Below are 17,107 nucleotides of genomic sequence, written 5' to 3' on the forward strand. Positions count from 1 at the left end.
GAGGCCGATGTGGGAGTGACTGAGGTCCTTGATACATCAGTGCTGGTTTGTCCTGACCCTGTTGAGAAGGGTGGTGTTTCAATTCTTGTGGGGACAAATACTCCTATTGTGAGGAGGCTAATGGGAGCCTGTAAGGAGACAGCTGGAGAGAGCTTTCTGAAAATATTGTCCATTCAGCCGGTGTTTTGAGCTGCTTTTGAAGAAGTCCATGGCCACATTAGGACAGATTTTGAGCTTAGACGAGGGACTGTGTGGTTCACCCAGTTAAAACCAGTTGTGTTACAGCCTGGGGAAGTAACGAGAGTGGGAAAACCCCAAATTTCCCGAATGCATGGGACAGAGGCCTTCTTGGTAGATGCCCTGGAAGACCACAAAGAGGAGTCAGGCTTACCTGCTGTATTGGTGAGGCCCGAACTGCAGAAGCCCTCGGTTGTACAGGTGAACAGGATGACAGTGATTGTCAGGAGCACTGTGAAGAGGGAGGTCACCTTCCAGTGAGGGATGCCCCTGCATATCTCTTCCCGGTGACAGTCATGTCTAGTGTCCCTGTGAGACAAGCCGGGGAGAAACTCTGTCCGAAAAGGGGAAAGTCGACTGCTGAGTCATTCAACTTTGAAGACACCCCGGTACCTCGAGGTTGGAAGAGGAGGTTGATGGAGAAGATGTTGAAATTGGAAGATCTCTTATTTTACTGATGAATTTGATGTGGGTTGTTTTAAGAGCACTCGTCATAATATCCAGGTGACCAAGGACATCCCATTCAGAGAAAAGTCGAGACGACTGGCACCTGCAGAGGTGGAAGATGTTTGGCAGCATTTCTGGAAGCTGAAGGAAGCTGAGGTCATCACTGAGTCCTGAAGCCCCTATGCGTCCCCAATATTAGTGACCAGGAAGAAGAATGGGAAGGTACGGATGTGTGTGAACTATAGGACTCTGAACAGGTGTACCATCCCCGACCAATATACGGTCCCGAGGATCGCAGATGCGCTGGCCTGTCTGAGTGGTGTGAAGTGGTTCAGTGTGCTGGACTTGAGGAGTGAATATACCAGATTCCTATGAGTGAAGCTGACAAAGAGAAGATGGCATTTGTATGTCTGCTGGGATTCTTCCAGTTCAAAAGGATGCCCCAGGCCATATCAAGAGCCCCTGCAACTTTCCAGCATGTCATGGAGAAGACGGTGGGGGATATGAACTTGCTTGAGGTTTTGGTTTACCTGAATGATCTCATAGTGTTTGGGTTCACCTTGGAGAAACTGAAGGTGCTGGGCTGCCTGAAAGCTGAAGGGTTAAAACTTTCCCTGGACAAATCCCAGTTCTGCAAGACATCTGTCAACTATGTTGGGCAGATAGTTTCACGGGATGGAATAGCTATAGATTCGCCTAAGATAAAGGCAGTGAGCACATGGCCAAGGCTCCAGGCTGTGAACACTTTGCGCTTGTTCCTTGGCTTCTATGGGTACTACTGAAGGTTTGTGAAGCACGATGCGAAAGTGAGTCACCCTTTAAATCAGCTTCTGTGCAGTTACCCTCCTTTGGGGAAGAAAGGGAGGAGGACAAAAAGAGAGGAAGGTAAAGATGATCTTGCCTTTTGGAGCGAGGTGAGATGCAAAATGTGAAGAGGCCTTTCAGTCGCTGAAGGAGCTGCTCACCAAAGTGCCTGTGCTGGCTTTTCAGACCCCCGGTTGCCATATGTACTGCATACGGATGCAAGAAGAGAGGGCTTGGGGGTGTCCTATATCAGGGTCAGGGCATAGGGTTGAGACCTGTTACCATTGTCAGCCAGAGGCCGTCACCCTCTGAGGAAAAACTATCCCATGCACTAGTTGTTCCTGGCATTGAAATAGCCCGTGGTGGATAAGTTGAATGACGATCTCTGTAGTGCCAAGTTTGAGGTGAGGACTATGGACTCTGCGGCAATATGGGGGTAGCAGAGGGAGCTGAAGGGCCAGCAGCAGGAAGGATTAAACCAGCGCCTGCCCTTGAATGGAATACATACTCGGAGGATGAGGAAATGAGGCTGTGGTATATGCTGCCTTTCGCCAACTCTCCAATAATTGAGAAAGAGATTCCCAATCTTTCTCATACTGAGGCAGCTGAAATGGGGTGGGGATTAGCAGTGTTCAGGCAGGCTTGCAGCTGGACCATGAAGGGGATGAAGCTGAGCTCAGACGAGTGGCAGAGGAATCCGAATTGCAGGAAAGCACAAGTGATAGACCGGGGAGGCGTCGCCATATAGACCAGAAGTATCCCAAGGAGTGTTTGAAACTGAAGAAGTAGATGATGGAATAAGGAGGTCTCAAGGAATCAGGAGACCCCCAGATAAGCTGACTTATGTAACACCGGGGGAACATGGTGTTACGATATTCCCCTTGTGAGGTACATCACTACCATTTACAAATGGATTGGAGGTGTTGACATCACAAAATTTCTTTGAAAGCAGCGTTATTAATATGAGAAGACAAATTATTTCAAAGTCATGAGGACATACTTATTTTGGTAAAGGGAGTGTAATGCCCTGGTTCATATTTTTACTGTTATGCTCTTTGTATTTCATTTTGGCAGTTCTGTAAGAGCAGCTTGTTTTCAGCTTGTTTGGGTTATTGTTGAAGATAAGAAATGAGGAGAAGTGTGTGTCATCCAATTAGGATGTTTAGGGGAGGTTTCCCTGGTAAGGGACACTAAGGTTGGGCTTGAGGGCTTTTGTTCAGGAGGAGATGAAGAGGGAAGACACAGGAGAGAAGCGATAGTAGGATTCAACCCAGAGTGGGACCATGATTCGATGAAGCCCAGGGTGAGATTAATTGAGGATCGGTGCACATTACACTGTTTAATTAAAATTGTCCCTTTTTTTTGTTCTTTTCTTTACTAACCCTTTAGTCAAATTAAGAATTGTAAAGATTTTCTTTTACTTGTATGTGGTGTACTGTTTGTTATTTCATGCCATTAATTTGTAACAGGGTAGCGAATTACACAGCATCCTCACAAATGGGTTTGGGGTGGGAATGCTCCTTAATCTTGTCTTCTCTAGGCTTGTGCAGCCAAGGAAACCACGGGGGTTTCACCAGGATTCCATGAAGAGAGAGATTTCGACATATTGAAAGTATTTCATCAATACAAGTCATTTTTGTTTTCCTTATTTTATCTGAAGTGACTTTATTCAGATGTTTGGGCTAAAATTGAATAACCTTCAAAGGGATATAGACTTAAGATAAATTAAAGAATTTGACAGAAGAGTATTGTGTCCAGTAAAATAAAAGCAAAAAATGCTGGAAAAACTCAGCATTCACTTAGATGACAGAGTTAATGGAAATGTTTTCTTTTCATCACAAGATGTTGCCTGATCTGTGGGTTCCAGCAGTTCCTGCTTTCATTTCAAATTTGCAATATCTACAGTTTTTTCTGCTTTTGTGTTATTGTCAGGTTTATTGTGGCAGAATTTCCTGTCAATGACCTTCTGCCAATGATCTAAATTTGCCATGGTTTTAGAGTAGGTCATGGTACCCATATCAGAAATAGTCTTCTGTGTTCAGCTGTAAATTCTATGATTTTGATTTAAAAGGTGTCCATTGTACAATATGGTGAAGATGCAATAATTAATTTCAAGTTGAATGCTTACAAAACAACAGCTGAAGTCGAAAGGGTTGCTGCACATATCACTCAAAAGCAAGGACAAGAAACAAACACTGCTGGTGGAATTGAGTACGCAAGGTAATTCGTCTTGAAATATTTTGAAATTGTTTATGAAAGGATATCTTGTAACTGCAGGGTCAACATAGACTTGGTGGGCTGAGAGCCACTTTCCATGCTGCATGAATCTGTGACTGACTACATTCCTATCATGCTACCAATTCAAAGCAGGGCCTCCCACATGTAGGAAAAGAATAACAAGGCTAGGACAGGGATGCTGCTCTTTCCTTCAAGATCTACTGTTGGTAAGGTGTTAGATTCTGGTGCAAGGTGCAGATTTAGGATAATCTTTGTTTGTGTTTACAGATGATAATGTACTTGTTTACATTTCATACCAAACTTTTATCTGACCTACAGTTATTTTATTTGTTCTTAAATTTCATTGAACACTTCAAATTCTCATTGTGTACTTGTAGCACATGGACAACTGGAAACCATCTTGTGTGTAAACATGATAACCTATTGCTACAATCTAAATGTTATACATCAGTTAAATACAGAACGCTTAGATTTGGACCCCCAAGACCCTGAAGCAGCTCTTGCCTTTGAACACTGGCTTAAATGCTTCCAATCATACTTGGAGGAGGTTCGTGCCACCGACTCAGCTGTTAGGCTCAGACTTCTCCTCTCGAGGGTCGCCCCAAAAGTTTAGTATCTATCTATCTATCTATCTATCTAATCTTCTGTGGTATTGTCCATAAGTAGTCTGCCACTAAATACGCCTTTAATTCAAGATGCTCTTTGGAAAGTGTTCTAAGGTGGAATTTAAGGTCAAATTATTTTGTTCTTAACTTCCTCTCTCAGTAACTTTTATAATGATGTCTTAATGACAGAAAAGAAATGTAATAGAATGTACATATTTGCTGAAATCTGAAAAATAAGGAAGGTACCAATCGCCTGAGACTCCTGTCCCCTCCCACAACTAGTTCTAACTGCCTTTTCTCCTGCATTCATTTAACTGCACTTATCACCTTCCTAACTTATCACATTCTAGCATCTACTGCCTCTCTTTCTCTCCTCATCCACCTCTGCTAGCATCCTCCAGCTGCCAATTCTGTCCTCACCCTTACCTGGTTCAAAGTCAAAGTAAAATTTATTATCAGTATGCATACATACACGTCACCACATATAAACCTGAAATTCTTTTTCTGTGGATATACTTCGCAAATCTATTGAACAGTAACTGTGAATGGGAAGAAACTGCAAATGCAGATATAAATAAATAGCAATAAATGATTAGCATGAAATAACAAGAGTCCATAAATGAATGTAGCTATCCCCCTCTGTTCAAGAGCCTGATGGTTGAGGGGTAGTAACTGTTCTTGAATGTGGTGGTGTGAATCCTGAAGCACCCGTACCTTCTACCATATGGTAACAGCGAGAAAAGAGCATGTCCTTGGTGGTGAGGATCTTTGATAATGGATGCCACTTCCCTGCGGCAATGTTTCATGTAGATGTGCTCAGTGGTTGGGAAGGTTTCACCCGTGACGTACTGGGCCAAGTCCGTTGCCTTTTGTCAGGATTTCTGCTCAAAGGCATTGGTTTTCCCATAATGCAGCCAGTCAACACACTTTCCATCACACATCTACAGGAGTTTGATGACGTCTGTCCATCATGTTCCTCCTCACCTGGTTCCAGTTATCACCTGCCTCTTCCTTCCTTATCCTTCTTTATACTGGCTCTCTTCCCCCTTCACTCTCATTGCCTCACAAATCAAATCCTTTCCACCATCTACAAGGCAAAAGTTAAGTGGTTTATGGAGCACTTCCGACTTGCCTGGATGATGCAGTTCCAGCAATACGTAAGAAGATAAGTATAATTTTTTTAAAAAGCAGCCTGATTGATTGACCCTCCCCACCCCATTCACCACTCTGAATATTCATTCTTATCAGCACTGGCATTACTTGTATGAACTACTCTGAAGGGATCTCCAAAATCCATCAAGTAATTCAAAGGCAGCAAATTTATCTCCAAGTCACACAATATTTTGACCTGGAAATAAGTCACCATCCCTTCATTGTTGCTGGTCTAGTACTTCCTGCTCAGCAGCACTTCACTATTAGGATTTTGGTGATTCAAGGAGGTAGCTCACTACCACCTCCTCAAGGGCAATTTGGGGCAGGTATTAAATGCCAAACTTGTTGTCAAGGTCAGAAGCTTGGGGAAAAAATTAAATCCAATAAAAATCCTAAGAGAAAGGGAATAAAAGTTCTGCCATTCAACATATGTTTTAATGAATTGCTTATGATGTAATATTGATAGTGTATTTGGCCAAAGTAAAAATGGACAGTTGAGGTTTTCTCCATTTATCATTCATAATTGAAATGTAAATTCATAAGTTACTACAAGCTAATTGACATGATGTTTTAACTTCAAAATAAGTGAAAGAATTGTATATTACTGGGCAATTTGTGAAGTTCACAGCACAATCCTATATTGAATGTTGGCAGTTTTGTATTTGAAAGTTAAGCTGCTTTGTTTTCTGTGGAACTGTTCTTTGTCATTTCAGGAAATATGCATTCTCTCCTGAAAATGGTGGACGACCATCGGCAACAAAGGTCATGGTTGTTGTAACTGATGGTGAATCTCATGACAGTGCCAAGTTACCAAAAGTGATCGCTCAATGTAAAGAAGACCGAATAATCAGATTTGGAATTGCTGTAAGTCAATGTCAGATTTATTTTCCAGCACTTCAGATGTTCACATTCTAACAGAAGTTGTAATCTACTTTTATGCAAGGGATTTGGTATAAATTAATGCATTAAAATCTCCAAGAAGAATTAATATGTCAGTTGAAAGTAATACTTTATATTGATGCAGAGTATTGTAATAATTTTATAAGCATCAAAGTAAGTTCATTATCAAAGTACATATATGTCACATATCTGCAACTCTGAGATTTGTTTTCTTGCGGGCATACACTGTAAATCCAAGAAACAGAACAGAATCAATGAAATACCACACCCAACAGGACAGACAAACAACCAACGTGCAAAAGACAACAAACTGTGCAGATACAAAAGAAAAGTAATAATAATAGTTGAACAATAATTATCAAGAATATAGATGAAGAGTCCTTGAAAGTGAGTCCATAAGTTGTGGAAACAGTTCAGTGATGGGAAAAATGAAGTTGAGTGAAATTATCCCCTCTGGTTCAAGAGCCTGATGGTTGAGGGGCAATAACTGTTCCTGAACCTGGTGGTGTGAGTCCTGAGGTTCTCTACCTTCCTGATGGCAGCAGCAAGAAGAGAGCATGGCATGGATGGTGGAGATCCTTGAAGCTGGATGTTGCTTTGCTGTGACAGCTCTCTGAGAAGATGTGCTCAATAGTGGGGACCCATGATGGACTGAGCCATATCCACTACCTTTTGTAAGATTTTCCGTTCAAGAGCATTGGTGTTTCCATACCAGGCTGTGATGTAACCAGTCAATATAGACATCTATAGAAGTTTGTCAGAGTTTTGGCTGTCATACTGAAATGTCACAGATTTCTAGAGTCGCTACCATGCTTTCTTTGTAATGACACTTGCATGCTGGGCCCAGGACAAATTCTCTGAAATGATAACACCGAGGAATTTAAAGTTGCTGACCCTGTCCACCTCTGATCACCCAATGAGGATTGGCTCATGGGCATCTAGATTCTTCCTACTAAAGTCAATAATCAGCTCCTTGGTCTTGCTGACATTGAGTGAGAGGTTGTTATCATGGCACCACTTATTAAGTGAGTAGAGCAGGGGTCTAAACACACAGACTTTGTGGTGCCAGTGTGCTGATGGAGATTCTGGAGGAGAGGTTTTTGCTGGTCCAAACTAACTGGGTTCTGCAAGTGAGGAAATCACAGCTCAGGCATCATCTGTGGAGAGAAATAAACAGACCAAATTTCAGACCAAGACCCTTCATCAGGACCCTCTCTGCCTGAAATGTCGACTGTTTATTCCTTTCCATGGATGCTGTCTGACCTGCTGAGTTCCTCCAGCATGTTGTATGTGTTGATCCATATTTCCATGACAGCAGTCAGTCTGCTTAGAGGGTTGAGCAGCATCTGTGGGGGTGGGGGGGGGGGGGGGTAAAGGAATCAGTGAAATCCTGCATCATACAGGGCTTCTGCAGAGTTTCAACACAAAACAGTAACAATCCCTTATCCCCACAGATGTTGTTCAACTCCCTGAATTGTTCCACATTCAAGCATCTGCAGTCTCTTGTCTCTGACATGCTAAAAGCCTGCTGAATCTGAGCCTCTGTTGACCCCAGCCAATTTGACTCTCTAAATTATCCCATTCCACTAATTTTCCCTGTAAATTATTCTCCTTCATTCCCATTAAACTATCCAGATTCTGCCACCCATGTGATCTAGGGACAGTTTACAGTGGTCAGTTAATCTACCAAACGGTGCATCTTTTGGACTTGGGAGGAAACTGAGGTGAACATGCAGGAAACTTGTGCAATCACAGGGAGAATGTGTGAACTCCACACAGACAGCACGGAGCCAGAACTGAAATGGGTCACTGCAGCAGGAAGCAGTAGTTCTGTTTACTCCATCACTGTGCCGCAGTTCAGGGAATTGCAGAAGGAGCAAGCCTAACAGAATGCCACGAGCTCGGCTCTAACGATGCGCCCAAGTGAGATGTAAGAGCATTTGGAATTGATCCTGACTAGTTGGAAACCCTTGGAAATGATCAGAACAAGTGATATTGTTCTCTCAATCATGGTATCAACATTTTTGACTGGGACTGGCTCCAATATCTCTGAGAGAAAGAAGCCTGAATGAAGTATGTGGCTTCTGAACTACACACTGCTGTAGATCATGCAAGTGTTGAATCAAACTACTCAGTTACAAGTCACTTCAAATTTCCTATATACCCATCGTCTCCCATTGATAGATACAAATTGCTAACCAAGTTTTACAATACTGACGCATTGTACAAGAAAAATGAAATAATGAATTTCAGAAATATATTTTTAAGAGTTTATTTTAGAAATTAGTGTTGGCTGTGGTAGCAGATAAACTCTAAGCAGTATTTACTGGGATAATTGTATTTGTATTCATTAATTGTAATAATGTATTGTTGATAAAAATCTAATCCATTTTGGTTTTTTTGTAGGTTCTAGGTTATTACAATAGAGAAGGGATAAACCCAGACAACTTGATCAAGGAAATCAAGTCTATTGCAAGTTTGCCAACAGACAAACATTTTTTCAATGTATCTTCAGAAAATGCCTTGATTGAAATAGCTAGTGTGCTTAAAGAACGAATCTTTAGTATTGAAGGTAAATTGTTCTTTATGGTTTCTTCCATTTTGAGTTCTTAGATGTTTAAACATTTATCAGATTCGGAAATTTCTGTTAATAATCCATTTCAAAGTCTCTCAAAGTGCGGTCTCAAAGAGTAGAAGCCATGCTGAGGCAATGGTGAATGTTATACCACAGGTTTGTTAAGATGCAGTTAATTGGGAAGTGTATGAAAGAAGAATTGGGTTCTTTATATTAGAGAAGGGGTATTCCAGCAAAATTTGGTTTAAGTATTTAAAATAATGAAGGATGGGACTGAGGACATGAGAATCATGGGTTCCTCAAGGCACAGTGGTGACAGGGCAGTTACCAATTCTCTAAGAGGCCCACGGCTACTAGTTTCATGTGTTATGAAAGGACATTATATATTCTTATTAGTAAATGTGTACTAACCTACACCAGGTTCCAGGTGAGTCATAAACCCTACTAGGGTCTAAAATGGAGTCAGCAATCAAATAAGTAGCCAGGGCACACAGTGATGTTGGCAAGGCCAAGTTCTGGAGGTTGGAGAGATGTTGAGCTGGCAATGAGATTAGTGGAAGGAGATCAATGACCAAAAGGCCTTTATCTCTATTCCCCTCAGGATGTCAGGGAGTGGGGGGGTTAGAGATCAGGGCCTCCATTGTGAACACTAAAGATTCTGCAGATGCTAGAAATCCAAAGTAATACACACAGTATGCTGAGAAACTCAGCAGGTCAGGCAGCATCTACGGAAGGAAATGAAGAATTGACATTTTGGTGCTGAGGGCTTTCAACAGGACTCGATCGGTCCTGATGAAGGGTCTCAGCCTGAAATGTCAATTCATTATTCCTTTCCATAGATGCTGCTTGACCCACTGAGTTCTTCCATTGTTGGCCTGCAATGACCCAGCTCATATGCCTCAGTAGATTGGAGGATAGAGGTTAGGGCTGGTAGGAGAAACATGGTGAGATCAGTGTTGGTGACAATGGAAATATGGGTAAAAAGAATAAAAGAAACATGTGTAACTTATCTTCGTGAAGTCCTAATCTAATGCTGTACAGTGAAATTGTCACAAAACTGTCCATGGGGTTTTCTCTTGGGTTACCTTGCTTAAATTACACTGCCCATACAGGAAAATAAGTATTGCATGGGGAATGATAGAATTGGGTGTGCACTGGGCACGGAAGTAACAATAAACATGCAAGTGTGAGTGTCCATTCAAATTTCCAAAGGGATATGATGTAACCCAAAAGTGATAGTTATGGCATACGTGTGATCAGTACTTTGCAAATGTATGATTAAAATAAGGAGCACTGTTATATTTAAATTTAGGTATCATCTAAATCAAGGGAATGTGAGTATTCTTAGCAAATGAGAGAATTAAAACATTGAAGAATATATTTTTTGGCTTGTGAGGCAGTATAAGCCTGTACTGGAGTTGTTAATTAAAACCAAGATCATATCGAGACTTATAAATAGCTTAGACATCTCCCTGAAGGAAAAAGCGATTTAAAAAGAAAAGGATTAAAAATCTGCATATGCTGAAGATAAACACCAAGATAAATCAGCTGTACAAAATTGTCTGTTTCTGTCTATCTCAGCTCTGGAATGAATAAATGATATTATGAAAGAATGTAATCAAATCTCCTACAGTGTTGAAGTTGATGATAATTATACAATGAACGATTTTTAAACTTGTGCTCAGCTACCATACTTCCACCAGGTTGTGTTTCATTGCTGTGTTTTCCAAACAAGACTTGCTCAGAACGTGACTAGAGGTTCTGTTTTAAGAACATGCAGTGCTCTATTTCTAGCAGCAGAGATTCATGCCATCCTATCATTGCCTCCGATCTTTTCATCTTAACTTAGACAATGGTTCCAATATTAATGTTCAAGGAAGACACAATTTATTGGCCCAGGTTGACCAAGCATGTAATAGAGATAATTTGTTTGTTTATGTGAATATGCTTAAGAGCCTTGTATCTTACTGTTTTAAATCCACAAGGTACCAGCAATAAGAATGAAGAAACCTTCCTTTTGGAAATGGCAGAAGTTGGGTTCAGTGCACATGTTGTACCTAGCCAGGTTTGAACCATTCCCGTGTGATTTTCATTATATCTGTCATTAATTATCACAGTGAAGAAATGTTTGTTTCTGTTTCATAATACTTTAAATATCAAAGCAACTTTCTACATGAGCAATGTAGTTGGTGGGCTTGATCAATTTCATTATCTGATTCTGTGCATATATAAAAGTGCTATAAAACCAGCCAACATGAGGAAATCTGCAGATGCTGGAAATTCAAACAACACACACAAAATGCTGGTGGAACACAGCAGGCCAGGCAGCATCTATAGGAAGAAGCACTGTCGATGTTGCGGGCCAAGACCCATCGTCAGGACTGTCTTGGCCTTGGCCCGCCTTGAAGGGTCTTGGCCCGCAACATCGACAGTGCTTCTTCCTATAGATGCTGCCTGGTCTGCTGTGTTCCACCAGCATTTTGTGTATAAAACCAGCCAAATGTTTAAAAGCATTGGAGCGATTGGGAAGTATTGAGATTTTTTTTGATAATATTTAATTTTGGACCTGAACCTGACCTTAACTCTGAAAAACAAAAATAGAGAAGTCTTGTGGGTTGCAAAGTGAATGTCAACAATCTCAAACCAGTTTCTAGTAGTTACATTGCACATTTGGCTCTTTATGAAATGCTTGGCATTGATCTTCAAAACCCACTCATAAAGATTAAAGAATGGCTTGTGAAATAGTGATGCATAAGGTCAGAGAGTACTACAGAAGAGAAATAGACCCTTTAACCCATTTAGTCCATGCCAAACTATTATTCTGCTTAGTCCCATCAACCAGCACCTAGACCAATGCTTTTCATACCTTTCCTATCCATTTAGTTATCCAAACTTCTCTTAATTGTTGAAATTGAACCTGTATTCACCACTTCCACTGGCAGCTTATTCCACACTTTCACCAGCCTTTGAGTGAAGTAGTTCTTCCTTATATTCCCCTTAAATCTGCATTCTTCCAGCTGGTCCAGATCCCAGTGCGAGCTTTAGATGTCTTCTTTGCTGTCCATTATGCCCCTAATCTTTGTGTCATCTGCAAATTTGATGATCCAGTTTATCACATTTTCATCCAGATTGTTAACATAGATGACAAACAATAACGGACCCTGTATCGATTTCTGCAACACCCCACTAGTCACAGGCCTCCAGTCAGAGAAGCAGCTATCTAATTCGATTCTCTGGCTTCTCCTGCAAAGCCAAAGTCTAATCCAATTTAGTATCTCATTGTTAATGCCTAGCGACTGAACGTTCTGAGCCAGCCTCCCATGTGGGACCTTGTCAAGTCCACCTAGACAACATCTACTGCCTTTCCTTCATCAACATTCCTGGTTACCTCCACAAAAAAGTATAAGATTCGTTAAATTTATTTCCAAATTTGAGACAGAGGAAACTTAACTCTGCAACTCTATGGAGTCCAAATCCAGGTGGAATTCCATTTTTCACCTACATTATCCATTAATAGGATGCACACACTTTTAAATAATCCATTGCATCACCTTTGGGGAAAAATATGATATAATGCCATTCTATAATTGTTTCACTGAGTGTAATTTCATCACTGTGCCCTTTATTGAAGATGAGCATCCTTTTGCCAGGACTTACTGATACTGGGAGCAGTGGGAGCTTATGATTGGTCAGGTACAACTGTCCATAAGTCATCTGCCAAGACTACTATATTTTCCAAGAAAGTCTTTCAGGACATCTTGCAAGACAGAAATGACAGTTCATATTTAGGTAAGCCTCAGTTTTAAACATAGTTGTTCTGAACCAATGTTGTTTTCAGCTTCTGATTTATTAATTCACCGTTAAAACAAACAAGAAGGTAGTTGAACATTTTAAGATGTTAGATTATGTAGAACAAAGTTTCCAATATCAGCATAAGGCTCCTTTGCCACAGCAGGTGATGCTTCTACACGCTGCTTCATGTGGCACTGGATTGTATGTTTATGTTCGAATTCACATATATGGAGTTCTGATCTCTGCTGAGCTGCCATGAACTTTTGCTCTCCAGAGAAAAAGAGGTATATCCAGGGGTAAAGGCATTTCCACACATTGTATAATATGCCTTCTAGCTGATTCCTATAAGGATTTATTTGTTTGTAACGGGTAAAGGTTCAAAGTGCAAAGGGGAAAGATAAACATAATCCTTGGTCTTTATCCCTTTATATTACTCATTACTTTCTGGGCTTACTGCTCATCCTGAAGTCAGGGTTTTGAGTGTTGAGTGTTGTCGATCAAGTACTTCTTTTTAACACCACCAATCCCTTCCTCTCCCTCCGAGCTTGTTGAAGGATTCCTATTCTGCTAGATCATAGAAGAATGGGTTCACTATCCCTGTACTAAAGCACTCTGCTATCTAGAATCAAACAATATACTATATAGCGGAGTTCAGAAGTTTTTAAAAAAGTTCATTTCCCTTGACCTGGGAAGTCAGTGTTGTAGACTTAAAGCTGACTCATTCTCAGACATGATTCTTAAGGTAAAAGTCATTGCCACTGCGTGCTGAAATCCTATCCATACTAAAGCAAGAGCTTGCTAAGAAACAGCATCCACCTTGAATAATATCTGAACCTTCAGCAATGTGCCGGTTCTGTTCAGGGTATATTGACGATGCTTGTGGTAGTGTTAAGCTAACTAGTGCCGAAACTCCAAGAACTCCAAGAACGAAGCAATCCAAGTGTCTCTCAAACCCACTCAGGTGAGGCTCACTCTTGTCACTAGGAGCTAGGTTTTTACAACAGTGAACATATTAACCATTTAAAACTCATTCTTGTAACGTATTTCATGATTTCAAAACCTGATTCTAATGATTTGCTGTCATCTCCATTGATACAGTGTTTGTATTTTTCATTCACAGGCTACGCGGTGACATCACTAGTAACACCAGATTCCGTGCTCTATGTTGCTGGAGCACCACGCTTTCAACACACTGGTCAGATAGTTATTTATGCAGTGGGATTAAATGACAAAGTGGTGATTAAGCAGACGCAAAAAGGAGAACAGGTAAGGCCCTCTCTTGCACTTAGCTACTGATTGTCTCTGTAAACAATATCACTTCCTCCTTTTGTTATAGTGTCATAGGAAGTCATTCCTGCCTGTGGCCATCAAACTTTACAACTCCTCCCTCGGAGTGTCAGACACCCTGAGCCAATAGGCTGGTCCTGGACTTATTTCTACTTGGAATAATTTACTTGTTATTATTTAATTATTTATGGGTTTTTTTAATATTGCTATGTTTCTACACTATTCTTGATTGGTGCGACTGTAACAAAACCCAATTTCCCTCGGGATCAATAAAGTATGTCTGTCTGTCTGTTTGGAAAAACAAGGATGATCTGATTGCATGATAACCAGCAATGTTTTTGACAGAAGGGTTATCAATTTATCAGTCATTTTGAGTTCAAATTGCTCATAAAATGATAATAAATATTTTTATCATCAGATTACATATATCTGAAACTCTTGCTCATTTACTGAAGTAACATTTCACTATAATTCATCTGCCCAGTCTCTTACATAATTGTTCCTATGGTTGATTAAATATAGGGTTGGTTTTCTCTATACATACCCAAAGGGTTTTTGATTAACTTTATATAGGCTATTTGTACTTGAGGACTAGGTTCGCCTCCTGTGTGTTTGGGTGTAATAGAAATTCCTTATCTGCATCATAACTTAGGCTACATCAGAACAGCAGGGTATCCTCACATTTTACATGGACATGTATACAGAAAGGTGCTGGGAAAGGCCAGCAATATAATAAAGGATCCCACCCAACCCGCTCATGGACTGTTTGTCCACTTCCATCAGGGCAGAGGCTACGCAGCACCCACACCTGGATACTAGACTCAAAGACACTTGCTTCCCCTTGCCATCAGGCTGATCAACACCTTTACCCTTTAATCCACCCTACCACCCCCACAACAACATACACACCACATAGCACCACCTCATGTACTTACAATCAGACTAGGTATGTAGTTACTTGTGCACGGTGTTTTATAGGATTGCTTTCATAGTTATATTTATTTTTTATGTTCTTTATGCTTATTGTGTTTTTTATGCTGCATCGGATCTGGAGTAACAATCATTTTGTTCTCCTTTACACTCATTTACTGAAGAACGACGATAAACAATCTTGAACCTTAAGCAGCCTAGACCAAGTGTTAGTATCACTTTTTTTCCACTGACAACATTCTGCAGAGGCACCTAACAAGAATGCAACAGAAGAAGGAATATCACCATCCATATTTCATTACAGTCTAGGTGAAGATACCACCTGTATATCAGGAAGGGACTTTTTTCCTCTCTTTCCTCCCTATCGCATCAGAGAAGTGCCATTTCTCTCGTTACGATACAGGCTGCTTCCACTCCCACTCTCATAACAGAATACAAAGAAGAAAGTGACACCCAACCTCCTTGAAATTCAGGAGAATGTGCCCTCAACCCCTTCTCTACAATAACCACAGAAAATGTACTCTTTCCTCTATTTCATTGCAGTAATTCATGATCTAACTTGTATCACAAACAGTCATATTATGGAAACATCCCAATAAGTCGCACAACAATAAATTAATGATCTTCTTTGCTGTTTAACCGCTGTTACATCTGGATTGCGATAAAGAGGGAAATGCAGGATAATGTGGAAATCATTGCCATGCCTTTAATGGAGAACACATAAGATTTCATAGAAACATAGAAAACCTACAGCACAATACAGAACCCTTGGCCCACAAAGCTGTGCTGAACCTGTCCTTACATTAGAACTACCTAGGGTTACCCATAGCCCTCTATTTTTCTGAGCTACATACACCTGTCCAGGAGTCTCTTAAAAGACCCTATTATATCCACCTCCACCACCGTCACTGGCAGCTCATTCCACGCACTCACCACTCTCTGCATAAAGAAACTTACCACTGATATCTCCTCTGTACCTACTTCCAAGCACCTTAAAGCTGTGTCCTCTTGTCCTAGCCATTTCAGCCCTGGGAAAAAGCCTCTGACTATCCACACGATCAGTGCCTCTCATCATCTTATACACCTCTATCAGGTCACCTCTCATCCTCCATCACTCCAAGGAGAAAAGGCCGAGTTCACTCAACCTATTCTCATAAGGCATGCTCTCCAATCCAGGCAATGCCCTTGTAAATCTCCTCTGCACCCTTTCTATGGTTTCCACATCCTTCCTATAGTGAGGTGACCAAAACTAAGCACAGAACTCCAGGTGGGGTCTGACCAGGGTCCTAAATAGCTGTAACATTACCTCTTGGCTCCTAAACTTAATCCCATGATTGATGAAGGCCAATGCATTGTATGTTTTCTTAACCACAGAGTCAACCTGCGCAGCAGCTTTGAGTCCCCTATGGACTTGGTCCCCAAGATCCCTCTGATCCTCCACACTGCCAAGAGTCTTACCATTAATACTATATTCTGTCATCATATTTGACCTACCAAAATGAACCACCTCACACTTATCTGGGTTGAACTCCATCTGTCACTTCTTAGCCCAGTTTTGCATCCTATTGATGTCCCGCTGTAACCTCTGACAGCCCTCCACACTATCCTCAACACCTCCAACCCTTGTGTCATCAGCAAATTTACTGACCCATCCCTCCACTTCCTCATCCAGGTTATTTATAAAAATCACAAAGAATAGGGGTCCCAGAACAGATCCCTGAGGCATTCCACTGGTGACTGACCTCCATGTAGAATATGATCCATCTACAACCACTCTTTTCCTTCTGTGGGCAAGCCAGTTATGGATCCACAAAGCAATGTCCCTTTGGATCCCATGCCTCCTTACTTTCTCAATAAGCCTTGCTTGGGTACCTTGTCAAATGCTTTGCTGAAATCCATATACACTACATCTACTGCTCTACCTTCATCAATGTATTCAGTCACATCCTCAAAAAATTCAATCAGGCTCATAAGGCATGACCTGCCTTTGACAAAGCCATGCTGACTATTCCTTATCACATTATCCCTCTCCAAATGTTTATAAGTCCTGTCTCTCAGGATCTTCTCCATCAACATACCAACAACTGAAGTCAGACTCACTGGTCTATAATTTCCTGGGCTATCTCTACTCCCTTTCTTG

The 17,107-nt window shown here is 41.1% G+C and overlaps 1 protein-coding gene across 2 annotated transcripts in view; it reads left to right on the forward strand.

Annotated features, from left to right (window-relative positions):
* The window catches only part of LOC140737766 (integrin alpha-2-like), a 167,874-nt gene that overhangs the window by 95,793 nt on the left and 54,974 nt on the right, over positions 1-17,107 (forward strand). For both annotated transcript variants that reach the window (XM_073064396.1, XM_073064395.1), the window contains exons 7-12: positions 3,560-3,708; positions 6,197-6,347; positions 8,790-8,955; positions 10,944-11,023; positions 12,609-12,747; positions 13,871-14,016. In XM_073064396.1, the coding sequence (XP_072920497.1) occupies positions 3,560-3,708; positions 6,197-6,347; positions 8,790-8,955; positions 10,944-11,023; positions 12,609-12,747; positions 13,871-14,016 (831 nt within the window). The remainder of the gene's footprint in view (positions 1-3,559; positions 3,709-6,196; positions 6,348-8,789; positions 8,956-10,943; positions 11,024-12,608; positions 12,748-13,870; positions 14,017-17,107) is intronic.

Source organism: Hemitrygon akajei, chromosome 13, assembly GCF_048418815.1.
Source record: "Hemitrygon akajei chromosome 13, sHemAka1.3, whole genome shotgun sequence".
Lineage (NCBI taxonomy): Eukaryota > Metazoa > Chordata > Chondrichthyes > Myliobatiformes > Dasyatidae > Hemitrygon > Hemitrygon akajei.